The following is a 27,732-nucleotide window of genomic DNA, read 5'->3' on the forward strand; positions in this document are numbered from 1 at the left end:
CAATCCTTTGCGGTGGTTCAAGATGGCGGCGCCCAGTGCCACTATGAGCGATTCGGAAAGCAGCAGCAGCAGTAGCGATGCGGGGGAGCTGGAGCGGTGCCGCGAGGCGGCAATGCCGGCCTGGGGCTTGGAGCAACGCCCGCACGGGGCAGTAAGGCCAAGAGCCGGTAGGGTACTATGTTTGGGGAGACTGGCCGAGGGGCGTGGGATCTTCCCCTGGAGCCTGAGAGGATGGATGGTGAGGAGGGAGTCACTGGAACTCGACTTCCTTCCCTGAGAGAGCTCCAGGGACTGGATGTAGTGCTGATTGAAAGCATGAGCAGGTGCAGTAGGGAGGGTATTTCATTATCCCAGTCGGGGAAACTGAGGTACCCAAATGTCTTTTGATTCTGCTTCCTTGGGTCTATCCTCACTGCCCCACACTGGGAAGGCCGCCCTCTCTTCGAGATGACTGCAACAGCCCCCTCCCGGTATTCTCGCACCCAGCCTTTCCCCACCTCCAACACATCATTCTCCCACCCTTGAGGTTGCCAAGAGCAGTGCTCAGCACATCACTCTGACCATGACTCTCTAGTCCCCTGGGAATAAATACAGAACCCCCCTCAACATCAAGGGGCCTAATTCAAGAACCCAAGGGTTCTTGAATCTGGAATGAAAAAATGTTGCATCTTTGCTTTCCATTCTCCTCTGACTGAACTTTATAGTCTCTTTCCATCATGCAAGCACTAAGCCACAGTAGTTCTGGCAATACCGTTACTTTATACCAACAGAAGTCACAGATTTTCATATCTCATTACAATCTTTGCAGATACAGATCTCAATATGTCATTTTATTGATAATAAGATACTGGGAAAAAGTCATTTACACTCATCCCTGATTTAAAATGTGCCACTCTAATTTTTAGACCCATCTCTAGATCTAAGATGTAAGAAGAGCATACATCACAAGTTTGGTTGTTTACTATCATGATAATTAAATTTCAGTATCATTGGTTTTCTTTGTAATCCCATATGTTGCATTTCATGCATTTAAAACATTACTCTGAGAAGAGAACCAGGCTTCACCAGGCTGTTAGAGAAGGCTATGGCAAAGCAAGATTGAGAACCACTGCATTTGTTTAAAAGGACTTACAAGCCCTTTGGTGATCCATTTATTGCGTTCCTCTCCCTTCCTTCCCTCCTGCCATACTGCACTTCCTGTAGGTAGCTTCCAGATCATAGTCTGCCCCCCTCACCCCCTAGTACCATAACCACAGTTTTCTCTGCAAGTTCTATATGCAGATCTGCCTTTCCATCTCACTCATTAGCAGTGGGAACTTGAGCAAAGTACTTAAATCTCACTGTACCTAAATTTCCTCATCTGTACAGTGCGGGTAGTGGTAGTACCCACCCCATAAGGTTGAGAAGTAACTGAGATAATGCAATCTACAGTGCTTATCACATCTTAAAGGCCCAATACATGGTGGCAAATATGTGGTTGGTCTTTCCACATGGACTGCTTTCCTCCTTCTGCCTAATTCTTGCTCTGTTTTTTTTTTTGTTTTTTTTTTTTTCAAGACTGGGTCTCAGTCTGTTACCTAGGCTGACACAATCATGGGTCACTGCAACCTCGACTTCCCCCTGCTCAGATGATCCTTCCACCTCAGCCTCCCAAGTAGCTGGGACTACCAATGTGTAGTCCCAGGTACTTTTTGTATTTTTTGTAGAGATGGGGTTTTGCCATGTTGCCCAGGCTGGTCTTGAACTCCTGGGCTCAAATGATTCTCCCTTCTCGACCTTCAAAGTGCTGAGATTACAGGTGTGTGAGCCCCTGTGCTTCTAGTTTTTTTGTTTGTTTGTTTTGTTTTGTTTTGAGATGGAGTTTCACTCTTGTTGCCCAGGCTGGAGTGCAGTGGCACAATCTCAGCTCACTGCAACGTCTGCCTCCTGAGTTCAAGTGATTCTCTTGCCTCAGCCTCCCTAGCAACTGGGATTACAGGCGCCTGCCACCATGCCCAGCTAATTGTTTGTATTTTTAGTACAGACAGGATTTCACTATGTTGGTCAGCTGGTATCTCCTGACCTCAGGCAATCCACCCGCCTCGGCCTCCCAAAATGCTGGGATTACAGGTGGGAGCCACCACGCCTGGTCTTTTTATTTATTTATTTATTTATTTATTTATTTATTTATTTATTTTTGAGACGGAGTCTTGCTCTGTTACCAAGGCTGGAGTGCAATGGCGCAATCTTGGCTCCCTGCAACCTCTGCCTCCCAGGCTCAAGTAATTCTCCTGCCTCATCCTCCTGAGTAGCTGGGATTACAGGCACCTGCCACCAGGCCCAGCTAATTTTTTTTGTATTTTTATTAGAGACAGGGTTTCACCATGTTGGCCAGGCTGGTCTCGAACTTATGACCTCGGGTGATCTGCCCACCTTGGCCTCCCAAAGTGCTGGGATTACAGGCATAAGCCACCGCATCCAGCCTAGATTACATTCTTGAGTGCGTCTGGTAATAGCCACCAGGAGTTGAGAATTTATTTTTTGCCCCGTTCTAAACACTTTGTTGTCTGTTTTCATCTTCCCAGCAATGCCACAAAAGGGTATATTAGCCCCATTTTACAGAAAACTGATACTCATAATGGTGAAATAACTTGGCCAAGGTTGTCCACTTTGTAAGTGGCAGAGCCAGGCGTAAATCCAGGCCTACCTGACTCCAAGTCCATGCTCTTCATTGCTGCTGTGCCACTCTGCCATTGACAAGTGTCTATTGTGGTCAGAACTCCCACCCTTTGGTCCATGACTATGTGGAAATATAGGTCACTATTTTATTTATGTAACCTCTAGAGACAGCTCTTAAATCCAGTGATGAACTGGTCACTCAAACCACTTTAATTTTAGGGTAGCATATACTTTGATTTATTTTTCCAACAATTAATTCAAATCAAGATACTATGGCAGGATCTGGGGATACAAAGATAAAAAGAGGCAGACCATATATTCAAGTAGCTTACAAATCCAGGAAGGAGACGGGCATGGAAACAGTGTCTCCAACACTACATCCAGAAGGTTGGTGATTGTATTCCTATTTTATAGATGAGAAAACAAAGACTCAGGGAGATAAAGTGACTTGCTCAGCATCACACAGCTTGGTGGCACAGCCAGGACTCAACTGAACTGTCTCCCTCTGTAATAACTGTTTCTGTTCGCTGATGGTACCTCACCTTCATCACACTGTAGTCATGATGGAAGAGATGCTCTTCTTCCGTGTGATTATCTGCTGAAGATGAAAGACCAGGTCTTTAAAGACTGTCCATCCAGGCCCCCACATTGCCCACCTCCAGGAGCATGGGGCATGTTTAGCATTCTGTGTTGTGCTCTGAGGTACAGTGACATAGACCACAAGGTACTAGGACACAGAGGCAACGTGTATGTGTGATGACGTAAACACAGCAGTGCCCCCATGGAGCAGTTTCATACACTATGGCCCTCCACTGGGCCCGGAGCTACCAAGTGTCCACTTTGTTCAGTTGGCCCCTTAAATATACAAGCACGTTTTGTCTTGTTAGTTAAGTCAGAAACCTCAGCACTAACTTTCACTCGTTTCTCACGCCCTGTAGTCAGTCTGTCAGTGAATCCTATCGACTCCATTTATTTATTTATTTATTTATTTATTTATTTATTTATTTATTTTAGACGAGTCTCACTCTGTTGCCAGGCTGGAGTGCAGTGGCGTGATCTCGGCTCACTGCAACCTCCACCTCCTGGGTTCAAGTGATTCTCCTGCCTCAGCCTCCCAAGTAGCTGGGACTACAGGTGTGTGCCACCACACCCAGCTAATTTTGTATTTTAGTAGAGATGGGGTTTCACCATGTTGGCCAGGATGGTCTCAATCTCTTGATCTCGTGATCCACCCGCCTCGGCCTCCCAAAGTGCTGGGATTACAGGCGTGAGCCACCGCGCCCGGCCTTGACTCCATCTTAAAAGTGCATCTATCTGGAGTCCTGCCACTTCTCACCACCTCAATTACTGCAGCAGACTCCGTGTTCCTGCCTTTGCTCCAACAGTCTCGTGCCGCACAGCAGCCAAAGATGCTCTGTCAAAACCCAGGTCAGTTTATGTCCTTCCTCTGCTCAGTTCCAGAGCTCCTCCTCCTCAAAGCCCAGGTTCTCCCATTGGTCCACATCAGGGCCCTTCATGATCTGGTCCCCCTGAGTTCTCCATCTCTGCTGCTCCCAGTTTATTGGGTGGGCTCTGATCACACTGACCTCTTTGCTGGTTCTAAACACACAGGCAGGCTCCAGTCTCAGGGCCTTTGCAGATGCTTTCCCTCTGCCTGGAAGGCTGTGTCCCACATGCCCACTTTGTTCACTCTCTCTCCTCTCTCAAATCTCTGTTCAGATGTTACCTTGTACAATGAAGCCCTCTCTGCCCACCTTTATATAACAGTCCCCACCTCCCTCTCCTCCTTTGTTTCTATTTTTTTCCATACACTTACCATTATCCAAATTTACATTTTGTTTATGTATGTGTGTTTATCATCTCTCTCTACCAACTAGATGTAAGCTCCATGCAGACAGTGATATTCGAGTAAGTTGCTCAGCAATGACAACACCTGGTTAATAAAAGGCATTCAGTATCTGGTTTGAGGGAATAACCAAAAGGCCAGGCAACCCCACCATTTTGGCTTGAAAAATGTGATCCACAAAAGAGCCATCTTCTCTCTCTTCCCCTGCACTTAGCACACAGACAGGCAGGCATTAGATTGTGCAGTCAAATCACACTTAGACCTGCCTGTTCAGCATAGCGTGGTGGTTAAGAGGGGGCTCAGGAGTCAGATGGCCTGGGCCCTCAGCCCAACTCTGTCACTTATTAGGTATTTGACTCTGGCTAAGTTATTTTACATCTCTTCTGCAAAATGGGATAATGGTAGCCCCTCCAATCAGGTTGTTGGAAAGATTCACTGAGTTATATGTGTGATATATATTTTAGGTTACATATATAACTATTTTAAGTTTTATGTATAGATAACTAAGTTATATATATAACTATTTTAAGTTACATAACTAAGTTATATATATAACTATATAAAATGTACTTATATAAAATATGTAACTATATTATATACATATATAACTAAATTATATATGTAACTATTTTAAGTTATGGGTATATAACTATTTTAAGTTATATATAGATATAATATATATGAGTTACATATGTATGTATATATATGAGTTATATGTATTTTAAGCTGCAGAAAATAGTGCCTGGCACGCATTTGTTGTTGCTGTCATTGTTTCCTCTATAAATGCCCCAATTTTTATTTTTCCACAGGTGCTGCAAATAACCAGTTGTCAACCTCCCAACGGAGCCTCAGGTACTATGCACTTTGGGTTCAAGTTTCACTTATTCATTCAACAAATACTGATCCCCTGCGTGTGCCAGATGCTAGACTACACACCTGGCATTTCCAGGTGAACAAGACAGACATGGTCCCTGCGCTCATGGGGACAGCTCCTTTTTTTTTTTTTTTTTTTTTTGAGACGGAGTGCAGTGGCTGGATCTCGGCTCACTGCAAGCTCCGCCTCCCGGGTTTACGCCATTCTCCTGCCTCAGCCTCCCGAGTAGCTGGGACTACAGGTGCCCGCCACCTCGCCCGGCTAGTTTTTTTTTGTAGTTTTAGTAGAGACGGGGTTTCACTGTGTTAGCCAGGATGGTCTCGATCTCCTGACCTCGTGATCCGCCCGTCTCAGCCTCCCAAAGTGCTGGGATTACAGGCTTGAGCCACCGCGCCCGGCCAAGGGCAGGAAGTGAGGTCTCTTTGTGTGTGTCGTAGGCATAAGGTGGATGAGCATGAACAAGATGGCAACGAGCTTCAGACCACCCCTGAATTCCGAGCCCACGTAGCCAAGAAGCTGGGAGCCCTGCTGGACAGGTAAATAAAGGTGGAGTTTCTCCTCTCCTGCCCTTGTTAATACAAACAGCAATGGCTCACATTGGCTGGGAGCTCACGGTGTCCAAGCAGGCACGGTGGCAGGCACCTGGCATATGTCACCTCCCTGCATTCATAAACAACATTATCATGTGGGTCCTGCTGTTACCTTTATTCTCCAGGTGAGGAAACAGGCTGTCAGCAAGGAGATATGTTTGCTTAACGTCACATCATCGTCATAGCTACCATTTACTGAGCAACTGTTTGTGGCCATGCTCTGTGCTAAGTGCTTGATGTCCATTTTCTCATTTAATCCTTGTTATGACCCTAAGAGGTAGGGACTCTTATCATTCCCACTGTGCAGATGGGTAACTGAGGCTCAGAGAGGCAAAGTCATTTGCCCAGGGGACACTGCTACTAAGTGACAAAGCCAGGATTCAGAACCCAGGAGGGAGCAGAATTGGGCTTCAAACCCAAATTTGTCTGACTCCAAGCTCATGTTTTTTTGTTTTGTTTTGTTTTTTGAGATGGAGTCTCGCTCTGTCGCCCATGCTGGAGTGCAGTGGCGCACGATCTTGGCTCACTGTAGCCTCCATCTCCTGGGTTCAAGCGATTCTCAAGCCTCAGCCTCCCGAGTAACTGGGATTACGGGCACCCACCACCACACCAGGCTCATTTTTGAATTTTTGGTAGAGATGGGGTTTCACCATGTTGGCTAGGCTGATCTCAAACTCCTGACCTCAAGTGATCCGCCCACCTTGGCCTCCCAAAGTACTGGGATTATAGGTGTGAGCCACTGTGCCTGGCCAAGCCCATGTTCTTAACCCCTGCATTATCCTGCAACCATGAGAGTAAGAGAGGAACATCGAGAAGCTCATTCCCGCCACAAGAGGGCAAGGAAGGGCCGTGTTCCTATTTCTTGGGTGCCTTCTGGGTGCTAGGCACAGTGCCCGGTCTCTATCTTACATTCTCAACACAGGTTGATCACCCAGTCGGTAAGGATACAGGTTGGCATTCTTAAAGTAGGTGTCAAGGAATACAACCTGTTTGAGTCCATATGGGCTGCTATAACAAAATAACATAAATTGGGTAGCTTATAAACAAAATAAATGGATTTCTCACATTTTAGAGGCTGAGAAGTCCAAGATCAAGGCACCAGCAGATTCAGCATCTGGGGAGAGCCCTCTTCCCAGTACAGAGGGCGCCTTTCCACTGCATCCTCACATGGTCTCTCTCAGGCCTTTTTTATAGGAGCACCAATTTCATTCATGAAGGCTCCACCCTCATGACCTAATCACCTCTCAAAGGCCCCCATCTCCTAAACCTAATACCCTGGGTTGAGGATTTCTTTTTTTCTTTTCTTTTTTTGGAGACAGAGTCTCCCTCTGGAGCACAGTGGCGCAATCTCGACTCACAGCAACCTCCACTTCCTGAGTTCAAGCGATTTTCATGCCTCAGCCTCCTGAGTAGCTGAGATTACAGGTGTGCGCCCACCACGCTTGGCTAATTTTTTGTATTTTTTCTATTTTTAGTAGGAATGGGTTTTCATCATGTTGGCCAGGCTGGTCTCGAACTCCTGATTTCAAGTGATCCAGCCGGCTTGGCCTCCCACAATGCTGGGATTACAGGTGTGAGCCCCTATGCCCAGCTGGGGTGAGGATTTCACCATAAGAATTTGGGGAGGACACAAACATTTGGATTCTAGCACTAGCCCAAAGCGTGGCTCTACAAAAAAGGAGGTCCAACAGCAAAGAAGTGTGAGAAACACTGCAATCTACATACCTCCACATGTCCTTGCAGACTGCAAGCCATAGTAGTATATTCAAGGCTCTGAGAATTCCTGTAGTGAAGAGACCTGTGTAACTGTTTAGCCCAGCATTTTCCAAACTTGTTTGGCCACAGTGCCTTTGTTTCATGGAAAACGAGTCAACAACCTATGGAACGGGTCTTGAGATACACTGGGCTAGATCTGTTCCTGACTGGCAGAGCCCTGGCAGGATTCTGAAAGGGAGATGAGGCAGGATTTGGGGCCATTGCCATTCCAGTCGAAGTAGATATCAAAAGGACAAATGAGCCTTCCCAAAGTGTGAACCAGCTATTCTCCTGAGACAGAATAATGGGCCAGAGCCCCGCAGCCTGAACCCCACAGGGTTCCCCTCAATTGGAGAATGTAGGGGAGGTGCTTAGGAAGGCAGCTGCATTTCAGCCTGTGGGAGCACAGTTTTTCTTTGTGACTCTGTGGCTTCAGGCTGAACAGGGCCTGCTTGGCATTGCTCTGAGCCACAGAGATGTTTCTGCAGTAGAAATGCCAGCCAGCCATGGTTAGAATATCCTCTGCAGCGTTTTCATGTTTCTCCAAAGAAATCTAAATGATACCTTAGGCTAGGCGTGGCGGCTCATGCCTCTAATCCCAGCACTTTCGGAGGCCGAAGCAGGCGGATTATTTGAGGACAGGAGTTGGAGAACAGCCTGGCCAACATGGTGAGACCCCATCTCTACTACAAATACAAAAATTAGCTGTTCATGATGGCGTACACCTGTTATCCCAGCTACTTGAGAGGCTGAGGTAGGAGAATCGCTTGAACCCAGGATGCAGAGGTTGCAGTGAGCTGAGATCGCACCACTGCACTCCAGCCTGGGCAACAGAGCAAGACTCCACCTCAAAAAAAAAAAAAAAAAAAAAGATATAAAAGATACTGCATTTGGTCCCTTGTGTTAAGTCAGTGTCTCTCAACCTTGGCGCTGTTGACATCTTTGACTAGCAGTTGTCGTGGGGGTCTATCCTTCTTCCCATTATAGGATGTTTACCAACATCCCTGGCTTCTACCTACTTGATGATAGTAGTACTCACGCCACCAGTTGTGACATCCAAAAATGTCTCCAGACATTGCCAAATGCTCCTGGTGGCCACCATGGAACCACTGTGTGGGGTCAAGAACAGGTGCCTGAGTGGCATCATCTCTACTCCCTCTCCCCAGGTTGCTTTTCCTGAACAGGACTTGTGGGGGGCGCCTTTGGCATATAGGAAGGGAGGTTAGGGAAAGCACCCAGGGCATTGGTGCGTCCGCCTTGAGGGCATTGCTGAGAGCCTTGTTCTTTGCGGTGCACAGTGACATCTCCATCTGCACTTACCAGAGACATGCTTGCAGCCTTGTGCCTCTAGAGAAATGTGGTTTATTTTTATGTTAGAGATCCTGTGAAGGCCGAAGCTTTTCTTGATAACAGTCATCATCTGCATCATCATCATAGCTACCATTTACTGAGCAGGTATTTGTGGCCAGGCCACGTGCCACAAGTGCTTGATATCTGTTTTCCCCTTCAATCCTTGTGACAACCTTAAGAAGTAGGGACCTTCATCATTCCCACTGCGCAGGTGGATAACAGAGGCTCAGAGATGTAAAGTTGTTTGCTTAAGGGACACAGCTAATAAGTGATAAAACCAGGATTCAAAACCCAGGTCTCTGAAGTCTGAATGAGGTCCATGAATTGGATCCATTTCCATGTCCTGGTTGTGATATTGTGCTATAGTGAGGCACAGTGTTACCATTGCAAGAAAATGGGTGGAGGGTCTGTGGAACCTCTGCATTATTTGTTGCTACTGCATGTCTACAATTATCTCCAACTTTTTTAATTAAAAAAAAAAAAAGCGTAGCCAGGCGCAGTGGCTCAGCCTGTAATCCCAGCACTTTGGGAAGCCAAGGTGGGTGGATCACAAGGTCAGGAGATCGAGACCATCCTGGCTAACACAGTGAAACCCCATCTCTACTAAATATAAAAAATTAGCCAGGTGTGGTGGTGGGCACCTGTAGTCCCAGCTACTTGGGAGGCTGAGGCAGGAGAATGGCATGAACCTGGGAGGCGGAGCTTGCAGTGAGCCGAGATCGTGCCACTGCACTCCAGCCTGGGAGACAGAGTGAAGACTCTGTCTCAAAAAAAAAAAAAAAAAATTTAAAACAGGTCTGCCCTGCCCCAGAAGCTGTCCTCTGAACCAGTTTTCTAGATTGGTCATATTTCACTTTTCATGCTTGCTGCTAGGAAGCTCAGAGCAAAATGTATGCCCTCTCTCTAACAAGTAGGTAGGACTTCTTAACCACACTTCTAGGTCTTTCTGTTCCTCTTGCCCTTATATCTCTTTGCCCTATTTGAAATTGCTTTCATTTTGTTTTACTATGTCTTTAAAACTTCTTCGGCACTTGCTGGAATAAAGTGGGCTTTAAACAAATGAAGCACTGCAGTTTGAGTGGCAGAGGCTGGTCAGCATATTATAACCAGACCATCAACCCTCTTACTATGCCAGCATGCTTTCTGCTTTTGCATTTTTGATCACGTGCCCCATCCCCTCCACTTCAAAAAGAATTTTTTAAAATTGTTTTGTTGTTATCCAAAATCTTATCTTAAATCAACCATCTCCTCTCCCCTTAGCTTCATTACTATCTCAGAAGCAGCAAAGGAGCCAACAGAAGCTAAGGTACAGAAAGTCACTTCAGAGGATGATGGTGAGTGGTTATACTTAATAGAAGCTATCATTTATTAAGCACCTAATGTGTGTCTGGAGCTGGGCGAAACATTTTTGGCACATTCTTTTTTTTTTTGGACAGGGCCTTGCTCTGCCTGGAGTACAGTGGAGCGATTATAGCTCAATGCAGCCTCAACCTCCCAGACCCAAGCTATCCTCCCACATCAGCTTTCTGAGTAGCTGGGACCATAGACATATACCACCAACCCTGGCTAATTATTTTTTTTTTCAGAGACAGGATCTCGCTGTGTTGCCCAGGCTGGTCTTGAACTCCTGGCCTCAAGCGATCTGCCCACCTTGGCCTTCCAAAGTGCTGGGACTATAGGCATGCACCACCACACCTGGCTAATTTTTGTATTTTTTGTAGAGACAGGGTTCGGCCATGTTGCCCAGGCTGGTCTTGAACTCCTGGCCTCAAGCTATCCTCCCGCCTCAGACTCCCAAAGTACTGGCGTTACAGGCATGAGCCTACTGCACCATTCTTTCATCCGCTCAGCCCTGTGGTTAGGCAGGTATTATGATGAGACCCCATTTACAGACAAGGCGACTGAGGCCCTGAGAAACAAAGTCATTTGCCTGAGGTGGCCTCGTCTGTGTCACCCCGAGCAGGAGCACTTTCCTGCTGCCCTCCACAGCCTTGCCCATCTGTGTCTGTCCTGTATCAACACATTTGCCACTTTGAAGGCTGCCTTAGGTCAGGAGCTCAAGTGCTGACTTCCAGAAGCCTCTGAGGGCTTGCTGAGCTGATGTGGCTGCTGGCTCCCGCTCCAGCACCCCCTCCACTGGCTCCATCAGGCATCAGCATGACTCTTGGCAGAGGCAGAATCACTTTGTAGTTAGATGACTGATTCCCGGGTCTTTGCCTCTGGACCAGGAGCTCCTGAGGGCAGAGGTGGGGCAGCCTCAGCACCTGGCACCTCGGAAGAGGGGTTGGCATCTGGCAGTGCTGACTCTTCCCCCTTTTTTTGTTGTTCATTTGGGGTTTTTTTGTTACTCTTTCTTAAATTTTTTAAATTTGTGTCTTTTTTAAATTTTGTTTGTTTCTCTTTTGTTTCTTTTTTAATTTTTTTTCTTTTTTGTTTCTTTTCTTGTTTACCTTTTTTGTTTCTCATCTTTCTTTTTGTTTTGTTTTGTTTTCATTTGACTCTGCCCGTCTGAATCTTAGGTTTCCGCCTTTTCTTCACGTCTGTCCCTGGAGGCTGTGAGAAGGAAGAGTCTCCACAACCCCGCCGAAAGCGACAGCCCTCCAGCTCCAGGTGAGAACTCACACCTCTCCTCACATCCCATCCTTTTTCCTCCTCTTCTGTCTTGGTGGGTTCCCCAGAATAGCCAAGCAGACTCCAGGCAGGCCCAGGCCCAGGCCGAGGCATTGGCCCTGTCAGGCAGCTGGAGAAACCGTGCTCTCAGTAGGAGGGAAAGCCTTCTTGGTGGCGGCTTTGGATGTTTGCTGCTTTTGAGCACCCATCTTGGGCCAGACACCTCACTTGATCATAGTTGCCTCCTGGGACATCCCTGGGAGGCCTGGACTCTGTTAAGATCCCCGTTTTATAGAAGATACTGACAGTCAGAGAGGTTAAGTCACTTAAGGAGGTCACAAGGCTGCTACGCCCAGACGCCAGTATTGGAAGCCAGGTTGGCCCCACTCCCAAGCCTGAACTCGCTACCGGCCTCCCTCTGTGGCTGCCTCCTGGTGACGTGGACCAAAGGAGGACAGCGAGAGGCGGCTCTGGGGCTGTGTCCTGACTCCAGCTAACGCAGGGTGCCCTTGTTGCAGCAGTGAGGACAGTGATGAGGAGTGGCGGCGGTGCCAGGAGGCAGCTGTGTCGGCGTCCGACATCCTGCAGGAGTCAGCCATCCACAGCCCTGGCACGTTGGAGAAGGAGGTAAAGAAGAAAAGGAAGCTGAAGAAGAAAGCCAAGAAGGGGGCCAGCGTCGACTCAGCTGTAGCCACCATCACCCCCACCCCCACCAGCACGGCCACAGTCCAGAAGCAGAAGTCAGGTGAGCTCAACGGGGACCAGGTGTCGCTTGGGACTCAAAAGAAGAAAAGGAAGAAAAAGGCGAAGAAGGCCAGCGAGGCCTCTCCATTCCCACCAGCAAAGAGTGCCGCAGCTGTGCCTGCAAATTGAACCCAGCCATGGGCACAGGGCTCAGCTGGCTCCACGGACAAGGTGCCCCCCTGGGGACAAGGCATTTCCAGGCCCCACCTCCCTCTCCAAGTTCAAGCACTGGGCTGGCAAACCCAGACTGCCCATGAGACCCTGATGGTGATGAGGGCTTGCTTGAGAGTTGAGCCAAAAGAGTGACTGTAGGGTGAGAAGCCCAAGCAAGGCCTGCCCCTCTGTGCTGCCGTGGAGGGCTGGGGGCAGGGGTCAGGGGTGGCCTATGGTTCCACAACATTCCATGGCCTCAGGAAGAAAGGAGCCTTCCAGTTATTTGAGACTGGTGGCCAAGTGGTGAAACCTCCACCTCGCTAGAACTGTCTGAGGTGGGCAGGGGAAGGGAGCCCTTCCCGCCACCTCTTTAGCCTGGTATGAGAAAGTTTTTAGAAAATGAGAGAAGGGATCCCCAAGAGGCCAAGGCCCAGAAAAGTTTGGTTCTTCTCTCCTTAGCCCCATAGACTTCACAGAATTGTCTGAAAAGGAGAGCTTTTTCACCCCTGGCTTTCTAGAATTTTCTTTGCATTTGTGAATATACCACACATGATAGTGTCTCTGAGCCGACCAGATTATGGAAACTCAATTGTCAGAGGACCCAAAACAAAACTTATCGAGTGATTTGGGTATTGCCTGTCAATGCTGAACCTTGAGATGTTTTAAATACAACACAAATCTCTGCACTCCCAGGATTTGTGCATTCACCCCACCCAAGACTTCAGGAAGTGTCATAGCACTCGTGGACTAGGTTTCATGCGACAAAGGCATTCTGCAAGAAGTAGAGGCTTGTGACCGGGTGCAGTGGCTCACGCCTATAATCCCAGCACTTTGGGAGGCCAAGGAGGGTGGATCATTTGAGGCCAGGAGTTTGAGACCAGCCTGGCCAACATGGCGAGACTCCATCTCTACTAAAAATACAAAAATTAGCTGAGCATGTTGGCACGCGCCCGTAATCCCAGCTACTCAGGAGGCTGAGGTGGGAGAATCACTTGAACCCAAGAGGTAGAGGTTGCAGTGAGCCGAGATTGCACCACTGCACTCCAGCCTAGGCAACAGAGTGAGACTCTATCGCAACCAAAAAAAAAAAAAAGAAGCTCGTGGCCAGGCACGGTGGCTCATACCTGTAATCCCAGCACTTTGGGAGGCCGAGCCAGGTGGATCACTTGAGCCGAGTTCCAGACCAGCCTGGGCAACATGGCGAAACCTTGTCTATAAAAAAAAAAAATACAAAAATTAGTTGGGCATGGTAGTGAGCGCCTGTGGTCCCAGCTGCTTGTGAGGTTGAGGTGGGAGGATCCCTTGAGCCCGGGAGGTCAAGGTTGCAGTGAGCCATATAATGCCACTGCAGTCCAGCCTGGGTGACATTGAGCCCTGTCTCCAAAACGAAATTTTTTTTAAAGTAGAAGCTTGAGGTTAAGATGAAATCTGGCTTCATCATTAGAGTCTCAGCAGAGCCAGAAAAGCAGAGACGTGGGGTGTGAGAGTGTGGGTGCTGGAGCCCATCTCCTCTTCGCAGACCCCTGGCCTGCCCCAGCCTCCCACTACCTGCCCAAACCCCATCTGAATGATTTGTGGACAAGCAAGAAATTACCACCGCATTTCTCCTTAACTTTACTAAAAGTTAAATAAACGTGCCGCTCGCCCAAGCTGGCTACAAGCTGCAGGGGTTGCTGGGTCACCCCAGGCCTTTTCCTGAATCCCAGGGTGGATGCGGTGCACTGGGGGCCAGGTTCTCAGCAGCAGGCCCAGGGATGTGGGACCATGCTTGCCCTGGATTCACAGGCTCCTTTGACCCTCCTGGCAGTGCTCAGGACCTCGGACTCCTCAGGGTGGCTGCGAACTGCCCTCAGCCAGCCAGACCCCAGGATTCTGAGTATTAGTCCTGTCCACAGAGGTAGCTCCTGTGCCCTGGGGTCACCTCTTTCTTCTGGGCACCTCAGCTTGGCCAGCCGCTTGGGCCTTGCTCAGCTGCTCGGGCCTTGCTGCCTTCTGAGCTCAGCTACTCCTGCCCCAAATAAGGGCGGGGTCTGCAGGGCCCTCGAGACAGGAGCTGCCCCACCAGGACCTAGACTTGGCATGGGTTGCGAGGCTCCCACAGGAAGAAGGACAACTTCCCAACCCTGAAGCAGCCTTCCCAGTAGAGGCAGGAGGCCAGGCTGGCCTCAGAGGCGTGATGCTCTTGGGAACAAATACCCAGGAAAGCTGGAGGTCATGGGGCCTGGGAGAGGGAATCGCCGGGGACAGGGGAAGCCGGGAGAGCCCTGCCTGCTTTCCCTGTTAGCTTTGGCCTCCCTGAGCTCAGGCATTGGAGCCCCAAGCTCTGGCACAGAGTAGCCACCCAGGAAATGCCTGTGTGAGTAGGTGATCGAGTCAGTACAAGTGGTATGTGGGTCACTAGCTGGAGGAGTTGGGGCAGGATGGAGTGGCCCAGTGGGTGCATTGGTGACCGAACAAGGCCATGCTGATCCAGGGCCTCTCAGAGCTCAGCAGGTCACAGCTACACAGGCTTGTTTCCTGAGAAGTGTGCCTGCCAGAGTGGTGTAGCGGTCCCGGGGCTCTCCACAGGCCCAAGCTGGGGGTGCCCAAGTCATAGGCCGCCCCCTTCTGTTCCAAGTAAGCAGATTGTGTCCCACACAGCAGGGACAGTCCCTCCTACATCTGCCAGGAACAGGCTTTGCTCCTAGCTCTCCATGGCCCCCTCTTGTGCAACCCAAGCAGCCCTGCATGGGTTGTTGGGGCACCTCAAGAGCCCTCCGTTTCTGATGCATCGGAGCAGAGTGGGGAGCGAGGCACAGCTGTCCAGGAAGGACCACAGGAGCTCAGCAGGCTCAGGTCCTTCAGGCAGGGCTGGCTGCTGCCCTCATCACCCCCCAAGCAGGCAGTACAGGCCCCAGGGCCCAGGTGCCGTGGTTACTGGGAGGAAGAGGCCATCTGCGTAGAGATGAAGGTCTCAATGACGCTGTGGTTGGACGGCAGCAGGTGGCTGTGGCTGTTGCTGGAGTCTGAGCTCTGGTACAGCACCAGGCTGCTGGAGGACACTGCAGAGGCAAACAAGGCTGCTGACCACCCACCAGGCACCCACACGCACCCCACCTGCCCGTCCCTAGAGGTACTCGGAATGAGGAGGCAGGGCCACACCTCCTGGATCACAGCAGATAACAGGAACCCCAAAGTCACACCTCTACTCTCAGTTCTTAACAAGGGGAGCCTCCCAGCCAGGGTCCGGGGCCGCCCAGGGAGTGGCCTCAGTACATCTTAGTGGGAACGCTGGAGAAGCCCCGGTGAGATGCTGGGGTAGGTAGTTGTACGTGTTGGCTTGGCTAGGCTGAGCCAAATGCTAATCTAGGCGCTGCTGTGAATGCAGGTGCTTTGTAGATGTGGTTAATGCCACAATCAGTTGACTTTGAGTAAAGGAGGTTACCCTGAAAATATGGGTGGGCCGCCTCCATCAGTGGAAGGCCGTAAGAGCAAAAACCGGTTTCCCAGAGAAGAAGGAATTCTGCCTCAAGGCTGCAGAATTCGCTCCCCGGAGTTGCCAGCAACAGATTTCAGGCCTGCCAGCCCCTGCAGACACGCGCCAAGTCCTTCAGGTAAATGCATTGGTTCTGTGCTCCTGGAGAACCCTGACTGATGGCCATGGTTAAGAGAATGGGCTTTGAGGTTGGACCTGGGTTCGAGTCCTGGCCCTGCCATCTGGTAGCTGTGGGAGATGAGGCAAGTCCTTCCCCTCCTTGAGTGTCCACTTTCTCATCCGTAAAATGGAGGTGATCATGCAGACGCCTCACGGGGTGAATGCCAGGACATAGAATGGCCTCGGTGGCTGTCATGACAGCTGCCAGGGCCGGGTCCAGGAACCTTATAGAAAGGGGGCAGCTTGCAAAAAGACAGGCTGCAAAGCCCAGCCACCTGACCCCAAAGTGCCCACTCCTGATAATGACATCATGGATTACAAACCCAGGTGACCACCCCACTGCCAGGGGTCATTGGAGCCGATATGAGTGGATGCAGTGAGGCCTGGTGAGCTGTTATATGGGAATATGAATTTTTCCAATTTCCCAAAAGATGCCAGAAATCTGGATTTCTATGTGAAAATTCCTGATTTTGAAACGTTGGCAACAAATTCAAAGAATGTTCGACCCTGAGCCAAGCCAAACCAAACACACGCAAGAGTCGCTTCTGGCTCCGAGACCTGCTCCTTATCATGACTTCATCTTTTTCCTCAATCCAGCCCCTGAGATGTTCTTGCAAGGTGGACCCTGTCTTCCTGGGGTCGCCTGTGCCTCTTGGGCTTCATGGGCACACAGGCCATGTCTGGGAGGCGGGGAACCCCACCCAACCCCCCATGCCTGCCAGTGCTTCCTTGTGGCAGCCCTAGGCCTGCTGCATGCACAGCCCCACAGTGACAGGACAGCAATGAAAGGGGTGGGACCAACATGGAAGGGGGCGGGGACAGTAAGGGAGGGGGCGGAGCCAGGGCCTCTCACCCGTGGGACTGGCGCTGAGCCGGTGGGCTGGCTGCAGGTGCTGGATGCCTGCTGGGTCCTGGCTGGGGACGTGGAGGGTGGTGGCCTGAGAGGCCGGCGTGTGAAGCCCGGACTCACTGGAGGCCTCAGTGTCTGAGGTGAAGACCTGGGGGAGCAGAGCAGCCTCCTGAGTCCCGGGGATGTGGGGGTGAGGGGCTCTGTCACAGGCCAAGGGAGGGCCAGCAGGCCTGGACCTTACCTGCTTGGTGGGCGTGAGGCTGGCCAGGGCACTCAGGTTGGTGGTGTCAGTGATGAGCATAGTCTGCGGGAGCAGGCCCGTGTGGGTGTACTGGGCCACCTCGGGCTTGTGGCTGTAGAGGGCTGGCCGCAGGGGAGAGAGGGGCAGATGTGGCAGACGTGCCTGACAGCCCCCATCCCAGGCCTCAGGACCGGGGAAAGGGGGGCATGGAGCCTGCCGAACAACCAGACTGGGCAGCAATTGGAGATCCAGGACTGACTTTCAAAACTGAGGGCTCCAGATAGAGGGACAGACCCTCTCCCCATTACAGGGAACTGCTCAGCGGGGATTGATGCAGGGGAGCCTGGAGGAGGCCAGAAACCAACTCCAGCTTTTGCCACCTGGAGACAGCAGGTATGAAAGGGAACGGGAGGCGTGGGTGCAGGGCTACTGTACTAAGCACAGGTGCTACGTACTAAGCGCAGGTGCTACTGTACTAAATGCAGGGGCTATGTACTAAGCACAGGTGCTACTGTACTAAACTCAGGTGCTGTGTACTAAGTTCAGGTGGCCCCTGTCAAAGAGCAAGGCAGAGGACAGCAGTACCTCCATCTCCAGGCCACCTCTCCAAATAAAACCCCATGTTTTGCCTACAGCACCTCCCCCCACCCCGCAGGAGACACACAGACCCCACAAGAGACACACAGACGCTAGGAAAACTCACATAAACCACATATTCTCACAGTGACTCATATAAAAACTTACACACACACATACATTCTCAACCACGTACACACAGAAACATATACAGACCCAAAATCTCTTAACCCAGTCCCAAATTCCAAAAAGGTCTGAAACCAAAAGATTTCCTTAAGATTGGCACTAGAGCTCATTTGGTGGCAAAACCCAGCCTGAACCTGACATGAGGTTATGAGTATTTAAACTGCCTTGTAGAAATCCTACTTTGGCTGCAGAAATAGCAGTGCTTTGATCACAGTGGGCTGTCTCAAACCCTGCTGGGAGTGTTGTGTGATAGCTGGCATATCCACCAAATTACCTTTCTTTTCTTTTCTTCTTTTTTTTTTTTTTTTTTTTTTTTTTTTTGGGTTTTTTGGGCAGAGTCTCACTCTGTTGCCCAGGCTGGAGTGCAGTGGCACAATCTCAGCTCACTGCAACCTCCGCCTCCCTGGTTCAAGCAATTCTCCTGCCTTAGCCTCCCAAGTAGCTGGGACTACAGGCACGTGCCTCCACGCCTGGCTAATTTTTGTATTTTTAGTAGAGACGGGGTTTCACCGTGTTGGCCAGGCTGATCTCTAACTCCTGACCTCAAGTGAGCCGCCCACCTTGGCCTCCCAAAGTGCTGGGATTACAGGTGTGAGCCACCACACCTGGCCCCAGATTACCTTTCTAAAATCTGAATAGATCTTAGAAATTCATATGGCCCTAAGAGTTTCAGAGAAACACAGGCATGCACACACAAATGCATGCACAACTGACCCACACCCAGACATGTACTAGGGATCTGCTCACACAAGCAGTCATGTGCGCACACACACACAGATACGTGCATTCACATGGGAACACACTGTGGCCTGCAGACACCCTCAATCACGGAAACGCACTTGTCCTGGAGACACACTCAGACTGCAACGCCTGCCAGGCATCCCCTTCCCCTGCATCCATTGACAGCCAAACCTCTATCATCATCTCCCCCTGTGTGGGGCACAGGGTGCTCACCATGGGGGCTCTGCAGCTGGGCCATGGTGGCCATGAAGGGGCTCTGGGTCACATGGCTCTGCACAGGCGGCATGAGTGGCTGCTGGTAGGAAGGGTGCAGCGGCTGGGAGAACTGGACGGGCTGCAGGGTGGTCAGGCTGCTGCCCATGCTGTTGATGACCGGCACACTCTGTGCCTGCGTGGAGGCCAGGCCTGGAGTGGAAGGGGCGGGAATCAGCTGGGCTCCCCAGTTACACCCCATCACCCCCCGCAAGACCTCCCAAGGGCACCACCTCTCCTTCCCAGAGCCTGTGGTTTGGAGGAGGGGGCAGGATGGTCAGGAAACAGCCCTCCACTGGGACCTGCCACTAATTTAAGTGGCCCTGGCAAGTCATTCCCCCTTTAGTTCCTTATCTAGGCTAGTGGGAGAGGCAGGCAGTGACTTGTTCAAAAGTCGTCAAACTGAGGTTCCCTGGAGCCCTGGGGTTCCACAGCAGTGCAAAGGCCCTGGGGTTAGCTCTCTGCTCCCCTCTCCTAGCAGCTCCCTATCTATCTTATGTACTGGGCTTCTGCATAATTGTACCTACAAATAAAGGCTTTCTGGGCTTAATTTTTCTTCATAAAACAAAAAACTTAGAAAACATCAGTCCCCCTTACCCTGCTGTAATTTGCCCGTAGACCCTTCACCTTCTGAGGTACCACAGAATTGATGTATTATGCTTAGTGCCTGCCTCCCTGCTTGAGTTGCTGAGATTTTGGTCTGTTTGGTTCACCCGGGTATCACTGATGTAGCACAGTGCCTGCTCCAGAGTAGGCACTGGATAAATACACGTTGTATGAATGAATGAATAAGTGAACAAATGAATCAATGAATCCCAGTGGCTCTTCCAGCTCCTGGATTCTGCGGTTGCCCCATGAGCCTCCCACCCAGGTGCCCACCCATCCCCTCCAGCTTACCGATGACCAGGGTGGAGGCACCTGTGTTGGTGAACGTAGGACCCAGAGAGGCAGGCTCACCAGGCCCGATGGTCATGACCCCAGGAAGTGAGGCCATGATGAGGTTCTGGGGCTGCTGGTTGAGGCCTGGGGATGTCTGCTCCAAACTGTGCAGTGCCGTCAGGGTGCTGACAGGGGGGAGGGGGCCCCCAGCTGCTGAGACCTACAAGGGGAAGCCAAGTTGAGTCGGGGGTGGGGGCAGGGTCCCAACAGGGCCTCCCTGGGGACTGTTCCAGAATCTCCCTGCCAAGGAAAGATGAGGTTGGGTTTTCCCTACAGGCAGGATGCTCACCAGCTTGGCTTCTGTACTCAGCAGGCTGTGGCTGGGCTCCAGGCCCGTGGGGGACACTTGGTGCAGGGGTGTAGACACTGTCACTAAGGGGCCGCCACTGCTTGAGGGCACTTCTGAAGTCTCACTGGTCGCAGGCTGTCCATAGCGCACACCTGGAGAGGGAAGCAGTGTCCTGCCTCAGCACCCCACTTCCCAGCCCTCTCCTGCCTCCATAGCCCTCATCGCTTCAAACTCCATTGGTCTGCTTAGGCCAGCTGCCTGTCGGCCTTTATGCAGCCAGCAAATCTGCCTGTGTTTCTACCTTTTGCCAAGCCCTGGGTTAGCTGCTCCCAGTTCCTTGAAGGCTGGGACTGCATTTATTAGCTCCATTCCCCCCACTGCCTAGTTCTATACCTGACATGCAGTAGGTGCTCAGTGGAAGACAACTGAACTGAATTTAACTGAATTTAGTTGAGTTGAAATGAATTGAATTGATACAATCTGAAATGAATGAATTGAATGGAATTAACCCAAATCAACTTAGGTTGAGTTGAGTGGAATGATATGAAGTGGAGTGGATGGTGTGGAGTAGTATAGATTGAATTGAGTGGAATGAGTGGGATCAAGTGGAACGGGTACCATAAAGGGTGGAGAGGATGGGTGGGAAGGAATAGAATGGAGTGGAATGGTGAGGAATAGTGTGGAGTGGAGTGGAATGAATGGAGTAGTGTGAACAGAGTGGAGTGGAATGGTATGGTATGGAGTGGAGTGAGTGGGTTGGAGTGGAGTGGATGGAGCAAAGTGGAATTGATGAAGTGTGGAGTCATGTGGGATGAAGAGTGGGATGGGACAGCATAGAATGAAATGGTACAGAGGGAGAGGAGTGGAGAAAGGTGGGTAGAGTGATTGAAGTCACATGGGTGGAGTGGATGGAGTAGAGTGGATGGAAATGGGTGGGAGTGAAGCGTGGATGGAGCACAGTTATAATGAAGTAGAGGGAGTGGAGTAGATGGAGTTGAGTGAGTGGAGTGGATGGAAGTTGAGTTGAATGGAGTGGATGGAGTAAGTGGTGGAATAGAGTATGGAGTGGATGGATAGAGTTGAATGGTAATAATGGAGTCAGTGAAATGCAGCGGGGTATGCGAGTTGATGGAGTGGAGTTGAATTCATAGTGGGTGGGATAAGTTTGGGATGGAATGGGATGATGGGATGAATGGAGTGGAGTTGAATGTAGTGGATGGGATGAAGTTGGATAAATGGATGGATGGGAGTGATGGAGTAGATGGGAATAGAATAAAGTGGATTGCAGTTGGAGTTGAGTGAATGGAGTAAATGGATAGAGTGGAGGTGAATGGAGTGGATGAGTGGGAGTTGGAATGTAGTGGGATGGGTGAAGTGGGAATGGAGTGGAGTGGGTTGGAGTGGAGTTGCATGTAGTAGTGGGATGAATTTGGATGGAATGGATGGGAGTGGAGGTGGATGGAGTAGAGTTGAATGTAATAGATGGGGTAAGTGTATGGAGTGGAGTTTGAATGTAGTGGATGGAATGAAGTTGGATGGAATGGATGGAGTGGAGTGGATGGAGTAGATGGAATAGAGTGGATGCAGTGGAGTTCAGTGAATGGAGTAGAGTGGATGGAGTGGAGGTGAATGGAGTGGATGGAGTGGAGTTGAATGTAGTGGATGGGATAAAGTTGGATGGAAGGATGGAGTGGAGTGTATGGAGTGGAGTTGAGTGGAGTGAATGGAGTAGAGTGGATGGGTGGGGTCGAATGTAGTGGATGGAGTGGAGGTGAATGGAGTGGATGGAATGGGGTGAATGGAATGGGGTTAATTGGAGTGGATGGAGTGGAGTGGATGGAGTGAATAGAGTGGAAAGGAGTAGAGTGAATGGAATGGAGATAGAGTGGAATGGATGAATGAACAGAGTGAAGTAGAGTGATAAGGAGTGGTGTGAATGGAATGGAACCAAACTGAAGTGCTAAGAGGTTTAGGTGACTGCTGTCACTGGGACAGTCCTCCCCAACCCTCCCACCTTCCCGCGTGTCCCCTGTCCCCACAATACCACTCACCGTGGAGCTTACTGGGGGAGAGGGCCGGTGGGGGCAGGCCAGGGGAACTGTGAGCAGGCAGCGCAGGCCCCGGGCCTGGCCCTGGTGGGGGCCCGCTGTATGTGTCCATGGCCAGCTTGTGCCGGAAGGCTTCTTCTTTGCGCCGGTTGGCAAACCAGTTGTAGACACGCACCTCTGTGACGAGGTTGGAGCCCAGCCCCTGTGCCTGTGATGGGGACACCCCCCTCTGGATGCATTCCGCCCTGCAGAAATAGCCACCCATGAGTCTCCAGGCCAGGCTCAGAAGAACCCTGTCCTGGGCATGAGGGGGGAGGGTTCTGAGAAGTTGAGCTCTGCCTGAGGGTTTGAAGCTGGCAGATCTGGGTTCCAATGCCAGGTCTGCTGTATGACGTTGGGCAGGTGACAGTCTCTCTGACCTCAGTCTCTCCATTCATAAAGTGAGCAAAAGAGCCATAGGATTGTAGAGGGAATCAGATTAGGTGGGCATCCATGGAAGGGGTTGCTTGGTGTCCAGGGTGCAGGAGGGCTGCGAGGAATGGGGTTAGGTTCAAGTATTCTTAATTTTCTGGGCCAGGCTAAGCCAATATCAGGAGTTCTCGGCAACTGGACAGCCTTTTACAGGACCTAGAGTCACCTTCCCCTTCCCTGGCCTTGCCACAGCCCAGACCAAAACAGCACTGTTTCCCGCCCACCGTTGTACCTATTGCACTCCTCCACCAGCGTCTCTCGCTCCTCCTTGCTGGGGTTCTTCTGCCTCTCATAGGCCTGGAACAGGATCTGCTGGGATGCTGGGCCCCACTTAAAACGGTTCCTCCGTCCCTTCTTGGTTGGTAGCTCATCACCTGTGGGCTCTTCAATCAGCCCTCCCTGCCCTGCATGGGTGAACTCTGCAGGCACAGAAAGCCGTGAGTGGGGTACTGGCCACTCTCAACTTCCCAGGTCAGTTTCCCTGACCTTGCCCTTGATTCTTTCTCATTGCTGGGGTGCTGAACCAGAGGAGCTTATAGCTAGAACTTAGAAATCATCTAATCCAGTGATGACAAACACACAGCACATATGCTATCACTTTCTTAACCAGTGTCCAAGGCAAACATCACTAATCAATCCCTGAATGCTTTCCTACCAACCCAAGATATGATCTCACAATTCTTCTCAATACAAGACTGCAGGTAAGCATTAGCATTTGTTCCTATTTGGCACATTTACTATCCCCGTTTTACAGATGAGGAAGCTGAGGCTCAGAGAGCTTACATATTTTTCCAGGGTCATGCAGTACAGCAAAAACTTGAGCCATATGTCCTCTGTAGATTCAGAATTATATTCAGCTTTCCAGACTTGAAAATCAGGCTTTAAATGCAAATGTTAGCTAGAGGAAGAGACCCAACCAGCCGTCATCAGCTGATACCACTTTACTGGAAACTAGTCTACTGGATTATCCCTGAGCAGACCACCAAAGGACTGGGACACACAAGTGCCAGGACAGCACTTTATGAGAAGAGAGGAAGGTAGGTTCTGAATCAGGGGCACAGCAGCAGCAGGGCCCTCACCATCTCAGTGCCAAGAAGCAGCAGCGGGCACAAGTGGCTAGGACTACAGGTGTGCACCACACCTGGCTCATTTATTTTATTTTATTTTATTTTTTGTAGAGATGGAGTCTCCTTCTGTTGCCCAGGCTGGTCTTGAACTCTTAGGCTCAAGTGATCCTCCCACCATTGCCTCCCTGGGATTATAGGTGGGTGCAACCACACCAGGCTGGGAGCTGGTAATATTCTATTTTTTATCTGTATTGGAGTGTTCACTTTGTGAAAATTCATTGAGCTGTATGCTTTGGATTTGTGCACTTTTTATGTTAGACTTCATTTAAAAGTTTCTGTTATAGCAGACACAGTGGTGCGTCATTCAGCTACCTGAGAGGTTATTCCAGCCTGTCATTCCAGCTACCTGAGAGGCTGAGGCAGGGATCACTTGAGCCCAGAAGTTCAAAACCAGTCTGGGCAACATGGAAAGACCTCATCTCAAAAAATAAAATAAATAAAAGTTTGCATTATTAAGTGTATAAAAAAAGAGTCATTCAACTGAAAGTAGCTGAAAAGAAGAGCTCTTTTCCTTCTGAGGTTGCTAAGCTGATAGGATGGCAGCCCAGGGCTTCCAGAACCCATCTTTGCCTATATGAGGAGAGCCCGTCTGAGAATGAAGCCAACAAAAAAGAAAACAGAGTCAGGAAATGCTATGTGAACCTCATTTGAGCCCCTTGATCTAATCATGCCTGAAGCAGCCCTGGACTCCTCACATTGCATCAGTCGATACCTTCCCTTTTCTGTTTAAATCCGTTTGAGTTGGGGTTCTGTCCCCTGTTACTGAAAGAGTCCTAATACTTCAGTCATATATTGACTCTGCATCTCAAATTCTCCAATTTCTCCTTAACTTTTAAGTTAAAAATCCCCCAGGGAAAGCTATTTGGGCCAGTTTGCATCTCTATTCTCAGCTCTAGGCTGAAGTCCTTGATGACATTTCTAACTGTTAGAAAATTTTAATGCATTTTATCGAATATTGTAAAATTTCTTCTAGTGATGGTTTTAAGAGAACACTGTTTCTCTCAGAAACTAAATCTAGTTCTAACAGATTTTCAGAATCTTTATTGTTTCTTCTCATACAAATTAAAACAGTATTAAAATGTACTGTTTTTCCAAGTGTGTTACAGCACAGCAGAGTGTGAACACCCCAGTAACTGGGATGAGGGGTAGCTATAGAGTCAGGATTAGAGCCGTCTATTGCATGCATGCATACATACGTACATACATACATTTATTTGTTTGTTTATTTACTTGACAGAGTCTCCCTCTGTCACCCAGGCTGGAGTGCAGTGGCGTGATGTTGGCTCACTGCAACCTCTGCCTCCTGGGTTCAAGCGATTCTCTTGTCTTGGCCTCCCAAGTAGCTGGGATTACAGGCGTGCGCCACTATGTCCAGCTAATTTTTGTATTTTTAGTAGAGACGGGGTTTCACCATGTTGGCCAGGCTGGTCTCAAACTCCTGCCCTCAAGTGATCCACCCTCCTCGGCCTCCCAAAGTGCTGGGATTATAGGCGTGAGCCACCGCCCCGGCCTACATACTTTTTTTTTTTTTCCGCAGTGATTTTTACTGTTGGTGGAAGTGTAAATTGATATAACTTCTTTGGAAGGAACTATGCCAATATGTACCCAAGATTTTAAAGCAGCTATTCTGTGTTCCAGCATTCCACTTCTAGGAATTTATCTTACAGACACAGTCACATGTGAACATGCACTTATATAAATAAGGATGTTTTTTGCTGCAGTTGGTTGTATTCACAGATTGCAAGAACCCTAAAAGTCCTTCAGTAGGTGGCCAGTTAAATAACAGCCAGCAGCCCTTATAAAGAATGAAATCAATCAGTCTCTCAGTGCCAATATGAAAAGATGTACAGGATTTATTGCCAAGAGACAAAACACAATGTGCAAAATAGTGTGTCTAGTATGTTCCCATTAATCAGAAAAAGAGCAAGAAAACAACATATCTATTGCTACTATATGCAGAAAATCTCTCTGGAAGGATACACAAGAGTCTGGGAATTTCAGTGGCTGCTTTAGGGGAAAGACATCTAATTTTTCTTATAAACTCTGTTTTTCTTTTTTTTAACCAAATGTGTATTGCCCTTCTTTCTTTCTCTCATTCTTTTTCTTTCTTTTCTTTTCCTTCTTTCCTTCCTTCCTTCCTCCCTTTCCTATCTTTCCTTTCTTTCTTTTTTAGAGGAGGAATCTTGCCATGTTGTCCAGGTTGGACCCGAACCCCTGGGCTCAAACAGTCCTCCCACCTCAGCCTCCCAAGTAGCTGAGATTACGGCACACCACCATGCCTGGCTATTTCTTTTTTAAAAAAACCTGGATAATTAATAAATGTCAAAAAATGTTACACATAGATAGAGGTTGGAAGGTGACAGTGCACCTGGGATTTGGTGGGGTATGAGGCCTGGAGAAGAAAACCACCATTCCCTGAATAATAGGGCTCCCAGAGCTTCCTGAGTTTGCAGTGGAGGATTTCCTGAGCATAGACCTTGCCTCTGAGCCTTTACTGATGCTGTTCCTTCTGCCTGAAACACCCTTCCCGGCGTCTCCAGGGGTCAAAATTCAACTCCCACTTTAAGACCTAGTCTAAAGGTCATATTTGCAATGTGAGCCTTCCTAATACCTCTGCCTTCCTGAGGAAGAACAGGTCACTCCCCAGTCGACAGTCAGCTCAGCACCCTGACATGCTTTGTGTAATACTCTGCACTGGACCAGGCACCCCAAAAACACTTGATAAATAGTAGCCATTATTATTATTGTTGTGGCTGCTGTTGTCCTATTCTAATACATGTCTCACTGGATCCTAATGATCTTTTCTCCCACTTTCCCACTTAACCATGGGCTCTTAGAAAGCAGGGACCCAGGCCGGGTACAGTGGCTCACGCCTGTAATCCCAACACTTTGGGAGGCTGAGGCAGGTGGATCACCTGAGGTCAGGAGTTCAAGACCAGCCTGGCCAACATGGTAAAACCCCATCTCTACTAAAACTACAAAAAATTAGCCAGGCGTGGTGGTGGGCACCTGTGATCCCAGCTACTCTGGAGGCTGAGGCAGGAGAATTGCTTGAACCTGGGAGGAGGAGGTCACACCATGGAACTCCAGCCTGGGCAATAAGAGCAAAACTCTGTCTCAAAAAAAAAAAAGAAAGAAAGAAAGCAGAGACCCAGTTCATTCATCTTTGGATGTTCAGGACCAAGCCTACTCCTGTCCCACAGAGTGCTTGGTGCAGAATAGGTAATAAATGCAGGTTGAATCCCACTGACTTCCTTTCCATCTACCTGTCTGTGCAATGGGGATGGTGAAGCTTCCAGCCCCCAACTATGAGTTAGGGGAGAGTCCTGGGCCCTCCCAGGGAAGACGCGGGGTAGGGTCGTTACTTACGCTGCGCCACCTCTCGCTGCTTGCGGACGTACCAGGTGTACAGGGCGGCCCGCTTCTGCGTCTTCATGGGGGTGCCCTTGTTGAGGTGTTGGGACAGGTGGGACTGGTTGAGGCCAGTGGTGTCGACCACCTCCCGCTGTGGGATGTTGTGCTGCTGCAGGTAGGACTTGACCATCTTCGCCACACGCCACGGGTCCTCCCTGGGAGGAGGGCAAGGACAGGGTCTGGTCAGCAGGGGGTATCCCTCCCTATACGTGGGGCTGGGGCCCTGGGTGCTGGAACCCTTGTCAGCCCTGAGGGTGGGGACTGTGCATGAAAGCAGTTATAGAGCCAAGGGGCCTACACTTGGACTCAGGGACAGGGAGATATGGTCATTTATGCCAGGACACAGGGACACAGACACCCGGTCATGAGGACAGAGACTTGTAG

At 49.8% G+C, this 27,732-nt stretch overlaps 2 protein-coding genes across 6 annotated transcripts in view; one reads left to right on the plus strand and one right to left on the minus strand.

Annotated features, from left to right (window-relative positions):
* CUNH12orf43 (chromosome unknown C12orf43 homolog) lies at nt 1-14,240 on the plus strand. Of its 4 annotated transcripts, none has more exons than XM_017872100.1 (7): nt 7-167; nt 4,012-4,086; nt 5,314-5,356; nt 5,816-5,914; nt 10,334-10,407; nt 11,593-11,683; nt 12,202-13,209. In XM_017872100.1, the coding sequence occupies exons 1-7, from the start codon at nt 23-25 to the stop codon at nt 12,554-12,556; spliced, it is 882 nt and encodes a 293-aa protein (XP_017727589.1). In that variant the 5' UTR covers nt 7-22; the 3' UTR covers nt 12,557-13,209. The 4 variants fall into 4 exon arrangements, with proteins under 4 accessions (XP_017727591.1, XP_017727592.1, XP_017727589.1 ...); XM_017872101.1 differs by having other exon boundaries at nt 12,205-13,209; XM_017872102.1 differs by lacking the exon at nt 4,012-4,086 and having other exon boundaries at nt 1-167; nt 12,202-14,240.
* Nucleotides 14,178-27,732, minus strand: part of HNF1A (HNF1 homeobox A) — a 24,368-nt gene continuing 10,813 nt past the window's right edge. The window contains exons 2-10 of one of the 2 annotated variants that reach the window (XM_017872099.1): nt 27,304-27,503; nt 23,040-23,226; nt 22,340-22,581; nt 20,289-20,440; nt 19,958-20,159; nt 19,022-19,213; nt 17,306-17,427; nt 17,068-17,212; nt 14,178-15,621 (exon numbers count right to left, since the gene is read on the minus strand). In XM_017872099.1, coding sequence (XP_017727588.1) covers nt 15,494-15,621; nt 17,068-17,212; nt 17,306-17,427; nt 19,022-19,213; nt 19,958-20,159; nt 20,289-20,440; nt 22,340-22,581; nt 23,040-23,226; nt 27,304-27,503 — 1,570 coding nt within the window. In that variant the 3' untranslated portion in view covers nt 14,178-15,493. Of the gene's footprint in view, nt 15,622-17,067; nt 17,428-19,021; nt 19,214-19,957; nt 20,160-20,288; nt 20,441-22,339; nt 22,582-23,039; nt 23,227-27,303; nt 27,504-27,732 lie in introns of both variants that reach the window. The other variant, XM_017872098.1, reaches the window with a different exon arrangement.

Source organism: Rhinopithecus bieti, unplaced genomic scaffold (assembly GCF_001698545.2).
Source record: "Rhinopithecus bieti isolate Rb0 unplaced genomic scaffold, ASM169854v2 scaffold_6776, whole genome shotgun sequence".
Classification (NCBI taxonomy): Eukaryota; Metazoa; Chordata; class Mammalia; order Primates; family Cercopithecidae; genus Rhinopithecus; species Rhinopithecus bieti.

Coding starts and splice junctions, on each gene's coding strand:
- CUNH12orf43 (XM_017872100.1), top strand. CDS start 23: ATGGCGGCGCCCAGTGCCACTATGAGCGATTCGGAAAGCAGCAGCAGC. Junction 4,087..5,313: donor GATGCTCTGTCAAAACCCAG/GTCAGTTTATGT, acceptor ATTTTTCCACAG/GTGCTGCAAATAACCAGTTG. Junction 11,684..12,201: donor CGACAGCCCTCCAGCTCCAG/GTGAGAACTCAC, acceptor CCCTTGTTGCAG/CAGTGAGGACAGTGATGAGG.